Source organism: Gigantopelta aegis, chromosome 14 (genome assembly GCF_016097555.1).
Source record: "Gigantopelta aegis isolate Gae_Host chromosome 14, Gae_host_genome, whole genome shotgun sequence".
Taxonomy (NCBI): domain Eukaryota; kingdom Metazoa; phylum Mollusca; class Gastropoda; order Neomphalida; family Peltospiridae; genus Gigantopelta; species Gigantopelta aegis.
In genome coordinates, this window is record NC_054712.1 from 58,642,838 (window position 1) to 58,658,401 (window position 15,564).

Sequence of the window (15,564 nt, forward strand, 5' to 3'; positions counted from 1 at the left end):
CCACACTCTTTTTCCCTGTTATTGTGATTAGAATGCTGAACACATGAAATTCAATATTTTCTTAGGGCATAATTTAAGTTACAACTAACAGCGAGGCTAGCGAGTTGTAAACCAGGCTACGCAGGGTTCACAAGGAGGTATTTCCATTCATCTCGACAAGATGTGCGGAGAGAACCCACCCAAACTTAATGTTTGTTTTATCTGACCCACTCACCTGTATAAGACACATACGTCATTCATCCTAAACGTCCGAACTGTCAACATCACCAATCTGTTGCTTGGAACCATCCGTGTGGCTATGGGCAAAATGATGGATTGATTCTTGAAACATGATTATCGTAAGTATTAACATACATACTAAATGTGTATAGGTCTATCAGTTTGTGTACATCTCTCTCTCTCGCTCTCTCGCTCTCTCTCTCTCTCTCTCTCTCTCTCTCTCTCTCTCTGTGTGTATATCGAGCTGTCTGTCTGTGTCTGTCTGTGTGTCTGTGCGTGTGTATGCGTGTATGCGTGTGTGTGTGTGTGTGTGTGCGTATGTGTGTGTGTGTGCGCGCGTGCTTAGCCTGTGTGTAAGAGCATGTTTGTGTGTGTTTATGTGTATAAGCTTCTAGGAACATATCAAATTAAGATTTCACGTGAAACTGAATAAGAACAATAAGAAAGGGTGCTTAGTAAATGTATCTTTTATTTCACAAAATGGAGAGTACAAAATAAGATTTCATTATTTATTCTATATATTTCAATATTAAAAAATATATATTAAAAAATTATATATTGCCGCTTTAATGGACCATGCTTATTTAATTATAATAAGAGCTTTAAATCACTGTAACAAGTTCTTCAAGTTATAGCCTGGACGGTATGTTTTCATCGATGTGCAGGGAACCGTTAAAATGTAGGTGACCTAACTCCAATATACTTGACACGAGCATTCCAAGCTGCATCAATAGTAAGACAAATGATGTAGCTTACTGGACAATGCTGGTCAAGGGGCAGCATCATAACAGCATGTAAACACCTCTACTCGTACTGTAAGGAGACGTATACGGAGCTGTGTGCAAAAGAGTCAGCCTTCGGTGATGCAGTGGACTACAAGACTTTCTTTCTTTCTTCAACTTATTTTCGTGCTTATATCCAATTAAGGTTCAGGCACGCTGTCCTTGGCACACACCTCAGCTATCTGGTTTAAATATTTTACAATGGAATACCAAAGGTCTCAAATCCCAACTTAAACATTTTTTAAATCAAACAGACCCTAAAATAGATGTTGTTTGTATCGAAGAAACTTGAACAGGCATGGAATCAGAGAAGTATTATAATAATCCTGGATATACATCTTTATTTACTAATTGTAATTGTACCACTTGGGGTGCATTAGCTTTTGTTATTATTAAAACACAAATAGTTTATTCTATAATACCAACAATAAAGATACCTGTAAAGTACGGCGATTTCGCCCAACACTAAATGGAATTTTTGTCGATCTCGCCCGTTGCGAAATCACCCGGGCAAGATCGACCGGTGGCGAGATCGCTGGGCTCCGTAGACAGGATACAAATTGAATAAAAAGTTATATATTTTCGCTTGTCAAATGTTACATCCATGCACGTGCTTGTACACTTGCTAGTCGTTAAGAAATTTATATGACGTAAAGTCTTAATGGACATAACGGGTTTTGTTTATTTTTCAGGGTATTGATTAAAATAATGAACAAGAGAACGACTTTAAAGACTTCCTTTTCGTCGAAATAAAAACAAAATAGTGTTACGATTTATTTAGTAATTGATACAGTTGGGTTTTTTTCATTAAACGTGTGTTTATTTCCTCTCGTATAATGAAAATTTATATTTTATTATTTAATATACTGAGTTTGTAGGGTTGAAGTACATTGTATTAGTAAATTCGTGTACATTTGGCAGGTGTCCGCCTTAATCTGTCAGGCGAAACTTGTTCAGCATTACGAAGAGAGAACACGTTTTCCAATTATTATTATTTTACTAGTTTGACACCCAATAGCCGATGTATTTTTCGTGCTGAGGTGTCTTTAAACACTCATTCATTCATTCATTCATTCATTCATTCATTCATTCATTTTTTTGTTTTACCTTCTTGTGAAGGGTTTTTATATGCGAGTTTTTGCGGGTCGGGCTGCAAGTTATGCATCTGTTATAATAACCCATTTTAGCACATTTAGTACGTTTGTAAAATATTGTTTAATGCTAAATTCTTGAATGATTTTTCAACACAGTAATACTTGTATGTATTAATTATTATGTATTGTAACTGATGTTAGCTGTATTTCAAAGAAGATGATGTACATAAATAAAATGATATTATTTAATTTAATTTATTTTATTTTGTGTTCATTGTTTATAAATACATTGTATATAAAGGTATCTGGAGTTGGGGTACAGTCAATGGGGGTGGGAGGGGGATCACAAGCAATATTGCATGGGCTCAAAAGATGGGGTGAAAATTGGGAATGTTTCCAATGTGGAGCAGGCACGGCGGAAACAAATTGACATTGGGGGGGCTGACTGAGATCGAGGACACAAAGCAAAGTTTCTAGGGGGTACGGGGGAACACTTACCCGTAAAACTGTGAAAACTAGATGTCCTGAAATGCAATTTCCTGCATTCTACAAGTAAAATTCATCTCTGTCTTAAGATTTACTACCAATAATATTTTTGATTCAGAATTATTGAGGGGCAAGATGGATTAAATGATATATCGATGACAACAGCATCAGACTTCTCACCCCTTACCTCTGCTATCCTGTTCGCTAGCCTCCTGGTTTTGTTCGCTGGGTTGAAATTTATAGCATCACATCTATCAACCAAAGTAGAAAACCTGCAGCACAGTCATGTAATAGACGTATTATTAAAAAACACCACATACATATGTTTTCTTAGTAAACCGATTTGTAGATCTGTGTTAAACACAATCCCTGTAAAATAAAGAAACAAATTAATAAATATCTAATAATTAATTAATATAGCATAGCATATTTACAAGTTTGTATTAATTGTGTATTGTTTAATTTAAATAATTTAAGTATTAATACAACAAATTATTACACATATGTATGTATTGCACATACTAAACTATTCCTATTCGTTCATTGTATTATTGTAACTGAATAGTTATATTATATATTAGTTTTTATTAATTAACATTTAGTGAAATATCTTAAAATATCAGTGAAATAAAGTATTATCAGTCACTCAGTGACGATAATACATTTTAGAGTGAAAATTTCACTATTTCACTCTAAAATGTGTTATCGGCACTGTAGAAAGTGTTATCTTCACTGTGAGAAAGCCGGAACTATTTTGCTGCTGGCATTTTAAAAATAAAGGTAATTTGTCAAAAGTTATATAATAAATAGAAAATTTTATCTCGTGAAGTTTGCAATCATATCACACATATGTAACAGCATACATAACCTTCCCTCATAATAAACCATCTACCTCACATATAAATCATATTTGACAAATAACACACATAAAAGATCCCTTAATGCTAGTGGGAAAATGTAGCGGGTTTCCTCTCTAAGACTATATTTCAAAATTACCAAATGTTTGACATCCAATAGCCGATGTTTAATAAATCAATGTGTTCTAGTGATGTCGTTAACCAAAACAAACGTTGTTGTTGTTTTGGGTTTTGGGGTTTTTTGTTGTTGTTTTGAGGTTGTTTTTTTATCCCCCAACATCCAACCTCGCCGACTCGAATGTTGCATCCCTTTCTCAATAATAAATATAGTTAGCGGGCTCTTAAAATCATTTAATTATACCCTCAACGTCATCGACTATATCTTTATTGTGTGTCTTTTTTTTGGTCTTTTTTTTGGGGGGGGGGTCGGGGGCGGGACGTAGCCCATTGGGCTATTTCTCGTTCCAGCCAGTGCATCACGACTGGTATATCAAAGGCTGTGGTATGTGCTATCCTGTCTTTGGGATGGTGCCTGTAAAAGATCCCTTGCTACTAATAGAAAATTGTAGCGGGTTTCCTCTCTAAGACTATATGTCCGAATTACCAAATGTTTGACATCCAATAGCCGATGATTAATAAATCACTGTGCTCTAGTGGTGTCGTTAAATAAACTTCTTCTTTTCTTTTCTTTTTTCAGAGCTAAATGAAGATAGACTTTATTTACAAAGAGGCCGGAAATCCCCGAATGGTTCCGAATAGTATGGAAAAACCACATGTCAAATTGTCGTTCCTGAAGTAGACTGTTATTACGTTTGTGCTTTTCTGTTTTGTGCATTTAAAGCGTAGTTACATTTTGACACCAGTTGATAGGATCGTACACATGTGTTAGTTTTCGTGTTTTGATACAAACGTATTGTGTCACATCCTTACAAACTGCAGCTATGCCGGTAATGTGGAAACTGAAATAATGCGTTTCTTCGTTCACTGGACATGCCCTGTAATTTCAATTTGGTGGTAGGACGCTTCCTTGAGGTGCAGTGGGTTGCAAGATCGATGCTCGAGATTCCGATTTTAAGGATTTTAGATTCTGGAGTGCTTGCAAAGGCCACACAACCAAAGGGTGCTTAAGTCGAAGGATTGAGCTCCCTCGTTGGAATATTGTATTTTAACAAGTCTCAACTAGTGCCCCACAACAGCTGTTCAGAATTATCATGTTTGACGTTCATTAATCAGTTATTAATTAATGAATATGCTCAACTCAAGTGATGTCATTAACTTATTATTTAACTATGATTATGATTAAGTATTAACCAAAGTTTGTGTTGCCCCAGTATTCTGCCGTTTGAGAGCCAGAAGGACAGTTATAATCTTTTGTTGTCACAGATAACTATTAACTGTAATGAAAACAGATGATCCCTGCCTACCACTGAGTGAGAACAAATTCCTGCTCAAATATGTACAAAAATAATCCTTTTACTTTAAATCTCTTTACAATGATAATTTTTTAGTTTGCCAATAACAAATATTTCACATTTACTCAATTATTAATACACAATCTACAGGAAGATGCCTGACAGCACGTACATGTACATATTTAATCAAAAGTGGATGCTGTTGTGTTGAGCTGACATTTTAAGACTAGCTGCCAGCTGTCTGCAGTCATAACAGCTAACAAAAGAAAGGAAAAAACATGCCATAGTACAGTTGGATGGACTTTCACACCTGTGACCAAATGATTGTCAAACATTTCGTAGTTGGGAATTCAGACCCGTAACAACACTGTACACACTTTGAGAGAAAAGCAAGATTTTAATTTTATTATTATTGTATGGCAATGAATTGGACAGGGTGGCGATAATCAGGAGCAGGGAAGCACAAATCGGGGCGCAGGGCCCTTCTATTTATTACTGACTAGAACGGAGTACGGACAATTGCTCACCGGAGAATACCTCACCGAACAATTGCTCACTGGACAATTGCTCACCAGTAAAGTGAGAAATAGGACAATTGCTCACCACAATTGCTGATTTGTTTATCAATACAAATTTAATTTAGGTTATGGTATGTGTGTGTAAATGGTTGGGTAGGAGTGGGAATCTCTGATATTATCAGTGGGTATGGTAAACTCAGTTTATTAAACACCTTTAAATAAAATAACAAAATTTATTCTAAATCTGCTATATTTTAAACAAGTTCAGCACATCAGTTCAGCATAGAAATGTCAATTAAACACTTATAGGAACCTCAAAAACTTGTGTAATTAACACAACTTTGAAGTTGTGCCTTTAGAAATTCTGTTTTATGTTCTTTTTTATTAACAAATGACAAAATATCAAAGGTGACCACGATTACCTGACTCCATTGCCTTCTAAAAAATTTATTAATTAAAAAAACCTAAAGGTGAGCAATTGTCTGCTGAGGTATTGTCCGGTGAGCAATTGCCCTACATTCAGCTAGAACACTGATATTTTTATCATGTTGAGTTTCAAATCAAATTTGATTTTCATGAGGTTTGCCAATTGTTGACAGTTATGGCCCTTGAACATAGGAGATATGGACATTTGTTGAGTGTAATAGGAAATATGTATTGCTTTAGTAGTACTATTAGAATGCTTGTATTGACTGTGAGGTACCAAATGTTTGATCAAATTAATATTTTTAAATTTGTGTTTTAACATTGTTCTTTGTCTTTAACACAAACAGCCCAAAGGCAAGCAAGGAACACGAGGTCAGAAACAGATAGTTACGGAAAACAAGTCGACCCTACAGTTCTATTTGATGATTATCCTGTCAGTAAATGTAAGCAAAGTAGCGGTAACTAAATGTATTACGGTAACTAGTTCTATTATTTTACATTTAAAGATAACAGTATATAAATGGTTCCATTTAGGGTACATATACATACATAATACTAAGTAAAATCACCACCACATAAAGCTGTGTGTAATTCAAGTACAAGATACACATACGTAAGTTCCACTCTTCTAGTACGTAACCTCTCCATAAACAAGAACCCCTTAGTGCCCCCTGCTATCATTCAGAGCTTGGCACACCATGGTAACAAAGAATTTTCTGACCCAGGATAAACTGATGGGATCTTGGAGCAGCCGTACAGACAGAAAATGCAAATAAAAAAAGACAATGTAAAGAGAAACTCAAAAATCAAACCTGGGTAGTAGAGGTTCATAATCCCATTAAGGAAACTATCCAAAGAGAAGGAAAACTCTAAACTGAAACCAGCCCAGTCAAAGTACAGGAGCTATGCATCAGTATATAGCATGGAAATCTATACGGAAATGTCTGTACATGCACCATGCTCTACGAGTCTGTGATCATGTTCTATATAAGCAAGTTACCAGGCACACATTTTAGCGTGCGCTACAACAGCTTGTTCTGAATGTGCACGTAAAACCCTATGACCTGACCTGACACATTTTGTGGTAACCTGTTTACCTCAATGGAACATTGTCTTGTTATTAGAAATTATATTGTATTGTAATTATCACTGAATGTTACTTTTTGATTCTGTTATTTCAGATTGTTTATGCCATTGTTCAGTATGTTTTCTTCTGGGAGAAGTTCACAGCTGGTGTCATTGTGAGTACTGGGGGCGTTGTTTACTTTAACACTGTCTCAACTTTTTTTTTCAAATTTTAAAACTTGTTAATGAAGTCTCATTAAAATGTGTATCAGTATATTTAGATACGTGTTGGATACAGTCTTCAGTGAAGTTAGAGTTTGTGACCAGGCTGGACATGCCTGAACCATGAATGGATAAGGGCATGTGACATTTTTTAGAATTTAGATATTTAAGCAATCACTTACGTGATCAATGAGCTATGTCCAATTACGGACCCGGCAATGAATGTGACAGAACAAATATTTTCTTAATGAATTTATTTATTAATATACATTTTGTATGCAGGAGAAGAACTATATTAATTATCAAAATTTTGAACTTTATATCACTATCACAGTATTACAAGAGATTGTCGATTTTTAATTATTTTTTTATTTAACACAAGTTCTTCTTTTTTCTATTTGAACCAGGCGAGACAAAAAATCTTAATGCATGTAAATAATGCACAAATATAAATGTACACTAACATTCATAAGAAAAAGTTTAAAATGCTGAAAACTGAAATTTTTGCAACACCGCTCTTTCAATACTAAGCATCAAATGAGAAATAAGATTTCGTTTCACAACACTTCAGCATATGCAATTTAATCAGCAACAACCAAAATTCAAGGTCAACAAGCTACTCAGTTAAGTGCTTTTCTTTTATGTTACAACATTTCTTGGATTGTTTTATTTTTCAGGCGATATTCCTGTTCGCAGTGTGCGTCAATTTGGGAAGTTACCAGTTTATGGTGTTCATGAGTCGTGCAACATATTCCACAGAGGGCGCCTTGCTAGATAGTGGTGGCGATCTCAACATGCAGTCGGGAATGGGCGAGTAAGAAAAATATTTGTGGTTCTCTTCATCCTTTAAAGGAAATATTCTGAACTTGCTGATATTGTAAGATGCTTTTGACTACCAGGGCCAAGTATCAAGTACATGTTCCTGCAATTAATAAAATGTTCACAGCAAAAAACATGCCGTGAAAAATGTCTTTACAAATTAAAATGACAAGATACAGGTAATACCTTTCTGACAGCGGTGGCAATGATGGTGTCAACTTTTGCATTCAGGTTTCATGTTGAGATCATTTTCTCACAAACTATAATTTCTAGGTCAATGAACTTGGTTTGTTGTTGCACCTATGGATGTTCATCGCGGTGCTCTGAAACTGTTTATGGTATCTAGATGAGAGATTGAGTTCCATGGAATTCTTGTTTGTTAAATGTCTTTATTAGTCCGATACATTTGAAAATGGCAGGAAACTCAGCGTCTAGACTTATCTGCAATCAGCTCTTCATAATTGGTTTAATGCTGTACAACTGATACATAAAAAATCATGGTATGTACTGTTCTGCCTGTGACAAAGTGCCTATAACAGATTCCTTACTGTCGTTGGATTGTAGTAGTCTGCTTCTGTTTAAAGATTACCTGTTGACAAAGACCATATTGTTGATAGGTTCTCTGTATGATATTTACATAGGCATCAGAAGATACCGATTACAGGAGTGGGGGGACCTATATATTGATTCACATTTCAACAGGGTCATGTATTATTGGTAGAGTTGGTGGGAGCCAGTGCCTCCTACTACTGCCTTGTGTGCGTCCCTGCCCTCTTCAATGCTTGTAACACAGTTTATAGAAGTTATGTCTCCTGAAGTAGTAACAGGTTGTATACATTATTTTATCTGGAATGCCAGTCTCCTCTTTTTAAACTAATTATTATTCCTTTGAGGTCACTTATGCTGGCCATTTCAAGTAAAACACTATACGAATTGTTGTAGTAGGTGGGATAGGATGTAGCTCAGTGGTAGAGCACTTGCCATTTCCAGTAAAACACTATACGAATTCTTGTAGTAGGTGGGATGGGATGTAGCTCAGTGGTAGAGCACTTGCCTGAAATGAAGAATCGATCACTTTCATAAGACTTATGGGTTTTTCAGTAGACTTATGGGTTTTTCCCATCCCATCCACCTGTTAATCAAGGGTTGTGGTATGCACTGCATATTTTCAGTAGAAATAATCCTTGTAATACAGTATATTTCCTAACTCGCCGTGTTAATATCTTGTTTCAGAAACATCAAGGACTTGATATTACTGACCTGTATAATACAAGGACTTTCTCTTGTGTCAAACTATTTCTGGATATTATGGTTGTTGGTAAGTTAAATATTTTCTGTTTTGGGCTTTTTCAGAATTTATCACGGAAGGGTGGTGGGAGGCAGTTTAAAAAATATATATAAAATTTATAAATTGTAATTTTTATTGTGAAGTTTTCAAGTATTTTGTGTGAGTATATATGCATTTTATGATATTCTTTTCTCTTTAAAACAACTACAGTAAAGTACTCTTATAACGAACCAAAAAGGAAGGAAATTATGTTTTATTTAATGACGCACTCAGCACATTTTATTTACGATTATATGTTGTCGGAGGAACCAAAAAGGGGCCATGATAATTAGTTCTTTATAGCAGTAGTTCGTTGTACACAGTTGTATAAGTTGGTCATTAATGTATAGGGAAATAAAACAGGACTTTACGATCAGTTCATTCTATGCAGTAGAGTGCATCGTTAAATAAAACATTTCCTTCCTTCTATGCAATAGTTTGTTCTAAGCATGTTCGTTATAACTGTACTTTACTGTAACTACTTTTCAGCATGATCGTATTTGGTGAATATGGCATTGGATCTGGCCCCGTGCTTATAAACCTTAAAATGTAGACTTTAATAAAGTCCAGGCTTTAACGTCATGGCAACGCCATTCAAATAGCATTACGTTAAAGTCTAGACTTTAAGCACGGGCCCAGGAGCTAAATGTTATGAAATTCCCTGAAATTAAAATATTACTGTAAACAAATACTAGTAGGTGAGGTAACCGCAATGTAATAATGGTTTTCAATGTAGTTTATGTTTATGTTTAGTTTAGTTTATGTTTAGTTCCCGGATGGTCCAACCGGAGGGGACTATAGGTTTCATCTCCATTCATCCACCCAACACATAGTTTACCTCATGGTTTTTTCACAATGACTCAGGCGATGGTGCTGATATTTTGTGCATAGTTTATCATATTAGTAACTATTACAGAATACCCTCAACTTTTATGGCAATTTACCCATTTTTGACAGAGTTATGGCCCTTGAACTTAGGTGATTTGTTGGGCCCGGTAACCGGTCTCGGTGGTGCAGTGGTTAAACCATCGGACTACAGGCTGGTAGGTATAGGGTTCGCAGCCTGGTACCAGCTCCTACCCAGAATGAGTTCTTAAGGGCTCTATGGGTAGGTGTAAGGCCACTACACCCTCTTCTCTATCACTAACCACTAACCAGTAACAACTAACCCACTGTCTTGGATAGACAAGCCAGATAGTCATGGTGTGTGTGCCCAGGACAGCATGCTTGAACCGTAATTGGATATAATCGCGAAAATAAGTTGGAATGAAATGGGGCCCAGTATTGCTTTAGCAGTAGTCTCAGAATGCTTGTTCAGTTTGTGGCACTTGAATCGAGAAGTCAATCTTTAGCAGTAGTCTCAGAATGCTTGTTCAGTTTGTGGCACTTGAATCGAGAAGTCAATCTTTAGCAGTAGTCTCAGAATGCTTGTTCAATTTGTGACACTTGAATCGAGAAGTCAATCTTTAGCAGTAGTCTCAGAATGCTTGTTCAATTTGTGGCACTTGAACCGAGAAGTCAATCTTTTGTTTGTTGTATTTCAGGCACCTGGAAGAGCTTTCTATATGTTGTGGGTCAATATACTGGGGCCCTGGTTTTTTGCCGAGGCTCCTGAAGTAGATGAGAAAAAACAAAAGAAAATGGAGAGAAAGATGAAAAGACATTGACAGACTTAGGAACTTATTTATAAATTTTGTATATTAATGTGACAATTTTATCATGATTATCATTTGTTTTCTCAACAAAAAAACTTGTTCGTTATCTGTACAATTTTTAAAGCATACACTCTGCATGTGTTTCTGCGAAACAAAGTAAACAACTACTTAAATGTTTGGCATTTTTCTTAAAGCAGCACTCTCTCCTTATCCTTAACATAGTTTAATAATGCAAAATGCAAACACAACTTCAGTTACTGATGTGTTTATGCTTTAACTGTCTTGATGCACCATAATACGTCTTGTCAACACTTAATATATTGTACTTCTATACAGTTCGAAGTCTACTCTCTTTTTTCTGACTTAAAAAATTATGCATCACAAAAAGAAATCTAAATTGAATGTATAGTCCAATATAATTTGAACTGGACTTAAGAATACAGCTTTAAGAGCAGATTTCAAGATGGTAGTTCAGTAAATCTGTTGCCAGGCAAAACTAAGGGGAGGAAACTGAGTACTTTAAGAGCAGATTTCAAGATGGTAGTTCAGTAAATCTGTTGCCAGGCAAAACTAAGGGGAGGAAACTGAGTACTTTAAGAGCAGATTTCAAGATGGTAGTTCAGTAAATCTGTTGCCAGGCAAAACTAAGGGGAGGAAACAGAGTACTTTAAGAGCAGATTTCAAGATGGTAGTTCAGTAAATCTGTTGCCAGGCAAAACTAAGGGGAGGAAACTGAGTACTTTAAGCTCTTGTCAGTAATGATTCATTATAAAATAATATTTGCCCTGTGCTTTTTTTGTTTTGTTCCTGGGTTTTTTTTTCCACGTGGTGTTACTTCATGAGGCCCAAGCTTAGTATCTTCTATGATGTTTGTAGAAAAGTGTATATAAAAGACTTAGAAAGGATAGAAAAGAAAAGGAACATTTCCTCGTATCAACACCTCAGCAAATTTTAAACTACAGCTATTTGGTGTCTAACATGTGGAAATATTGACACTTTGTTGAGACGGAGAGGGGAGAGAGAGAGAAATAATGTATTGTTACCACACATGTGTAGTTTGTTCTTACCGATAAAGTATCGAGAGATCTTTTACATACACTTTTCAATAGACAGGACAGGACAGTACATACCACAGCCTTTAATATATCAGTTCTGGCAGTTGGGATGGGAAGAAGCCCAAGTCCATAGAGGACGATTGATTCCGTGACTCATTGCACCTTACTGTTTAAGCTAAATATTGCCCCTATGCAATAGTAGCCTACACAGCAAGGGCTTTCTCTCCATAGATAGGTGCTGAAGGTGTTGTTTGAGACTGAATACAATAGTAGCCTACACAGCAAGGGCTTCCTCTCCATAGATAGGTGCTGAAGGTGTTGTTTGAGACAATACAATAGTAGCCTACACAGCAGGGACTTTCTCTCCATAAATAGGTGCTGAAGGTGTTGTTTGAGACTGAATACAATAGTAGCCTACACAGCAAGGGCTTCCTCTCCATAGATAGGTGCTGAAGGTGTCGCTTGAGACTGAATACAATAGTAGCCTACACAGCAGGGACTTTCTCTCCATAAATAGGTGCTGAAGGTGTTGTTTGAGACTGAATACAATAGTAGCCTACACAGCAAGGGCTTTCTCTCCATAGATAGGTGCTGAAGGTGTTGTTTGAGACTGAATACAATAGTAGCCTACACAGCAAGGGCTTCCTCTCCATAGATAGGTGCTGAAGGTGTTTGAGACTGAATACAATAGTAGCCTACACAGCAGGGACTTTCTCTCCATAAATAGGTGCTGAAGGTGTTGTTTGAGACTGAATACAATAGTAGCCTACACAGCAAGGGCTTCCTCTCCATAGATAGGTGCTGAAGGTGTCGCTTGAGACTGAATACAATCGTAGCCTACACAGCAAGGGCTTCCTCTCCATAGATAGGTGCTGAAGGTGTTGTTTGAGACTGAATACAATAGTAGCCTACACAGCAGGGACTTTCTCTCCATAAATAGGTGCTGAAGGTGTTGTTTGAGACTGAATACAATAGTAGCCTACACAGCAAGGGCTTTCTCTCCATAGATAGGTGCTGAAGGTGTTGTTTGAGACTGAATACAATAGTAGCCTACACAGCAGGGACTTTCTCTCCATAGATAGGTGCTGAAGGTGTTGTTTGAGACTGAATACAATAGTAGCCTACACAGCAAGGGCTTCCTCTCCATAGATAGGTACTGAAGGTGTTGTTTGAGACTGAATACAATAGTAGCCTACACAGCAGGGACTTTCTCTCCATAAATAGGTGCTGAAGGTGTTGTTTGAGACTGAATACAATAGTAGCCTACACAGCAAGGGCTTCCTCTCCATAGATAGGTGCTGAAGGTGTCACTTGAGACTGAATACAATCGTAGCCTACACAGCAAGGGCTTCTTCTCCATAGATAGGTGCTGAAGGTGTCGCTTGAGACTGAATACAATCGTAGCCTACACAGCAGGGACTTTCTCTCCATAGATAGGTGCTGAAGGTGTTGTTTGAGACTGAATACAATAGTAGCCTACACAGCAAGGGCTTTCTCTCCATAGATAGGTGCTGAAGGTGTTTGAGACTGAATACAATAGTAGCCTACACAGCAAGGGCTTCCTCTCCATAGATAGGTGCTGAAGGTGTCGTTTGAGACTGAACACAATGGTAGCCTACACCGCAGGGGCTTTCTGTCCATAGATAGGTGCTGAAGGTGTTGTTTGAGACTGGATACAATAGTAGCCTACACAGCAGGGACTTCCTCTCCATAGATAGGTGCTGAAGGTGTTGTTTGAGACAGGGTAGCCACTGCGGAAACAACATGCATTAAGCAGACATTTGTTTCTTGGAAGATTCAACATTAAAAACTAAAAGATGGACGAAATGTCTCAATAATATAAAATGGTGGTGAGTGTCGTGCTCACTGTTGCAACCATCATGGCTACATCTATTGTGATCTGATACTTGTTATGGATTTCCAAACAAATATCACAGGCTGATTGCACACAAATCGCAGGAAAATTTCATGCAAAAAATGCATAGGTTTTCCAATGCAAATACTGGAGTGTTTGCAGCAAAATTATGGGGTGATTATATGCAAATCATAAAGAGTTTGCATACATATATATAGTATGTGTCGATGCAAATTACAGGCAGTTTGCGTGTCAATCATTGGGAGTTTGTACCCAAATTATAGTGAATTGGCAGCCAAATCACATGGTAATAACATTCATATCACACCTAGATGATGGGGGGAAATGGAATTCAAATAATGATTATTATATTGGTGCCACTTCCTAGTAAGTTACTGAAATACAGGACTTGGTATCAGAATGTTCATATGATTCTCTTTGAAACGCCATGTGGAGCTAAACACACTTCCCAGTAAGTTACTGAAATACAGGACTTGGTATCAGAATGTATCTGTTCATATGATTCTCTTTGAAATGCCATGTGGAGCTAAATACACTGCCATAATAAACATGACAACTTCCTTGTGACACTGAACCAAATTAGTTGACACAGAAATGGCTAAACTGGTTTAGAGGAAATAGGAAGGCTGTAGGACAAAGTTGGGATTATCCGTACGACTTAGTTTAGGGTTGTGTGGCTGTTTGTAAGATTAAATTAAGGCGGCTGTAGATCTTGATGACAAGCCACAACAGTTTACTCTGTTCCCTTCCATACACACCTCCCACAAATACGATATGGATTAAACTCATGGAATAGCATTTAGAGGTACAGTCTAACATTTATTAATATGCCCATGAAATATTTCTTTAAAATATAAACAATTTGTCCAGAAAGGTACTTTGTTCAATGAACTACATAATTGTCTTATCCCATGTGTTACTGACATTTTGGTATCTGATTGAATTATGGCCTTGTCATAACTACATACATGTATGTCACAGGCCTGTAGGAATTCGGTGTAAGGCATGTGCCTCCACGCATTTGTGTCCTAATATGTATAGAGACCAAACAATGAGCTTGTCTCTCTCTCCTCCCCTAGAGTGTGTGCCCTCCCAAAGGATATATTGTTCTACAAGCCTGTGTCCAATTTTTTTTTAAAATTTTCATTCATTGTTAACACCCATTGTTTATTAATATATTAGTAGCAAAACAATTTATGGCAGTGAGCATTAGGAGGACAGGAAAGTACAGAAGATTTCAAGTGATAATCCATGCACCTACCTTTTATTGATAAACTGTCATTCAACCATGGTACTTAAGGTCACACATTTATTATGGGGATGACAACCAAGAGTATGTTCATGTAATAATATAGAAAATCATCTATACTCGATACTTTGGTTATGTTGTGGTCCCATTTTAATTCACATTTGCATAATTTTTTAATTGTGCTGTTATTCATAAAAATTTAAATGTATTGTTTCTTCTAGACTTCTAGATCTTTTTTAACATGTGTATCCTAGTAATGAATGTTATAAATTATTTTTCCTGTTACCTCGTAATTAAAATGGATGAAGTTGTACCACAACTGTAAATTAGTTTGGCAGCATAAATTTTATTTTATTACATTGCCATTGGTTTGTATCCATGTCTTACTTTTACATATTAAAGTATGTTGAAGATCATGAATACTGTCTTATTGTCTTTTAATTTAATGTGAGGGTTGGGTGCAATTCAGTGGACTTTTTTCTCTCATTCCAGCCATTGCTCC

The 15,564-nt window shown here is 36.6% G+C and overlaps 1 protein-coding gene across 10 annotated transcripts in view; it reads left to right on the forward strand.

The window, feature by feature from the left end:
- LOC121388178 (transmembrane protein 208-like) overlaps nt 1-15,482 on the forward strand; it is a 28,060-nt gene extending 12,578 nt beyond the window's left edge. The window contains exons 2-8 of one of the 10 annotated variants that reach the window (XM_041519437.1): nt 66-338; nt 4,136-4,248; nt 6,142-6,237; nt 6,976-7,035; nt 7,759-7,895; nt 9,134-9,218; nt 10,772-15,482. In XM_041519437.1, the coding sequence (XP_041375371.1) occupies nt 6,217-6,237; nt 6,976-7,035; nt 7,759-7,895; nt 9,134-9,218; nt 10,772-10,894 (426 nt within the window). In that variant the 5' untranslated portion in view covers nt 66-338; nt 4,136-4,248; nt 6,142-6,216 and the 3' untranslated portion in view covers nt 10,895-15,482. The other 9 variants (XM_041519439.1, XM_041519434.1, XM_041519438.1 and 6 more) reach the window with 9 other exon arrangements.
- Nucleotides 15,483-15,564: the final 82 nt, after the last annotated feature.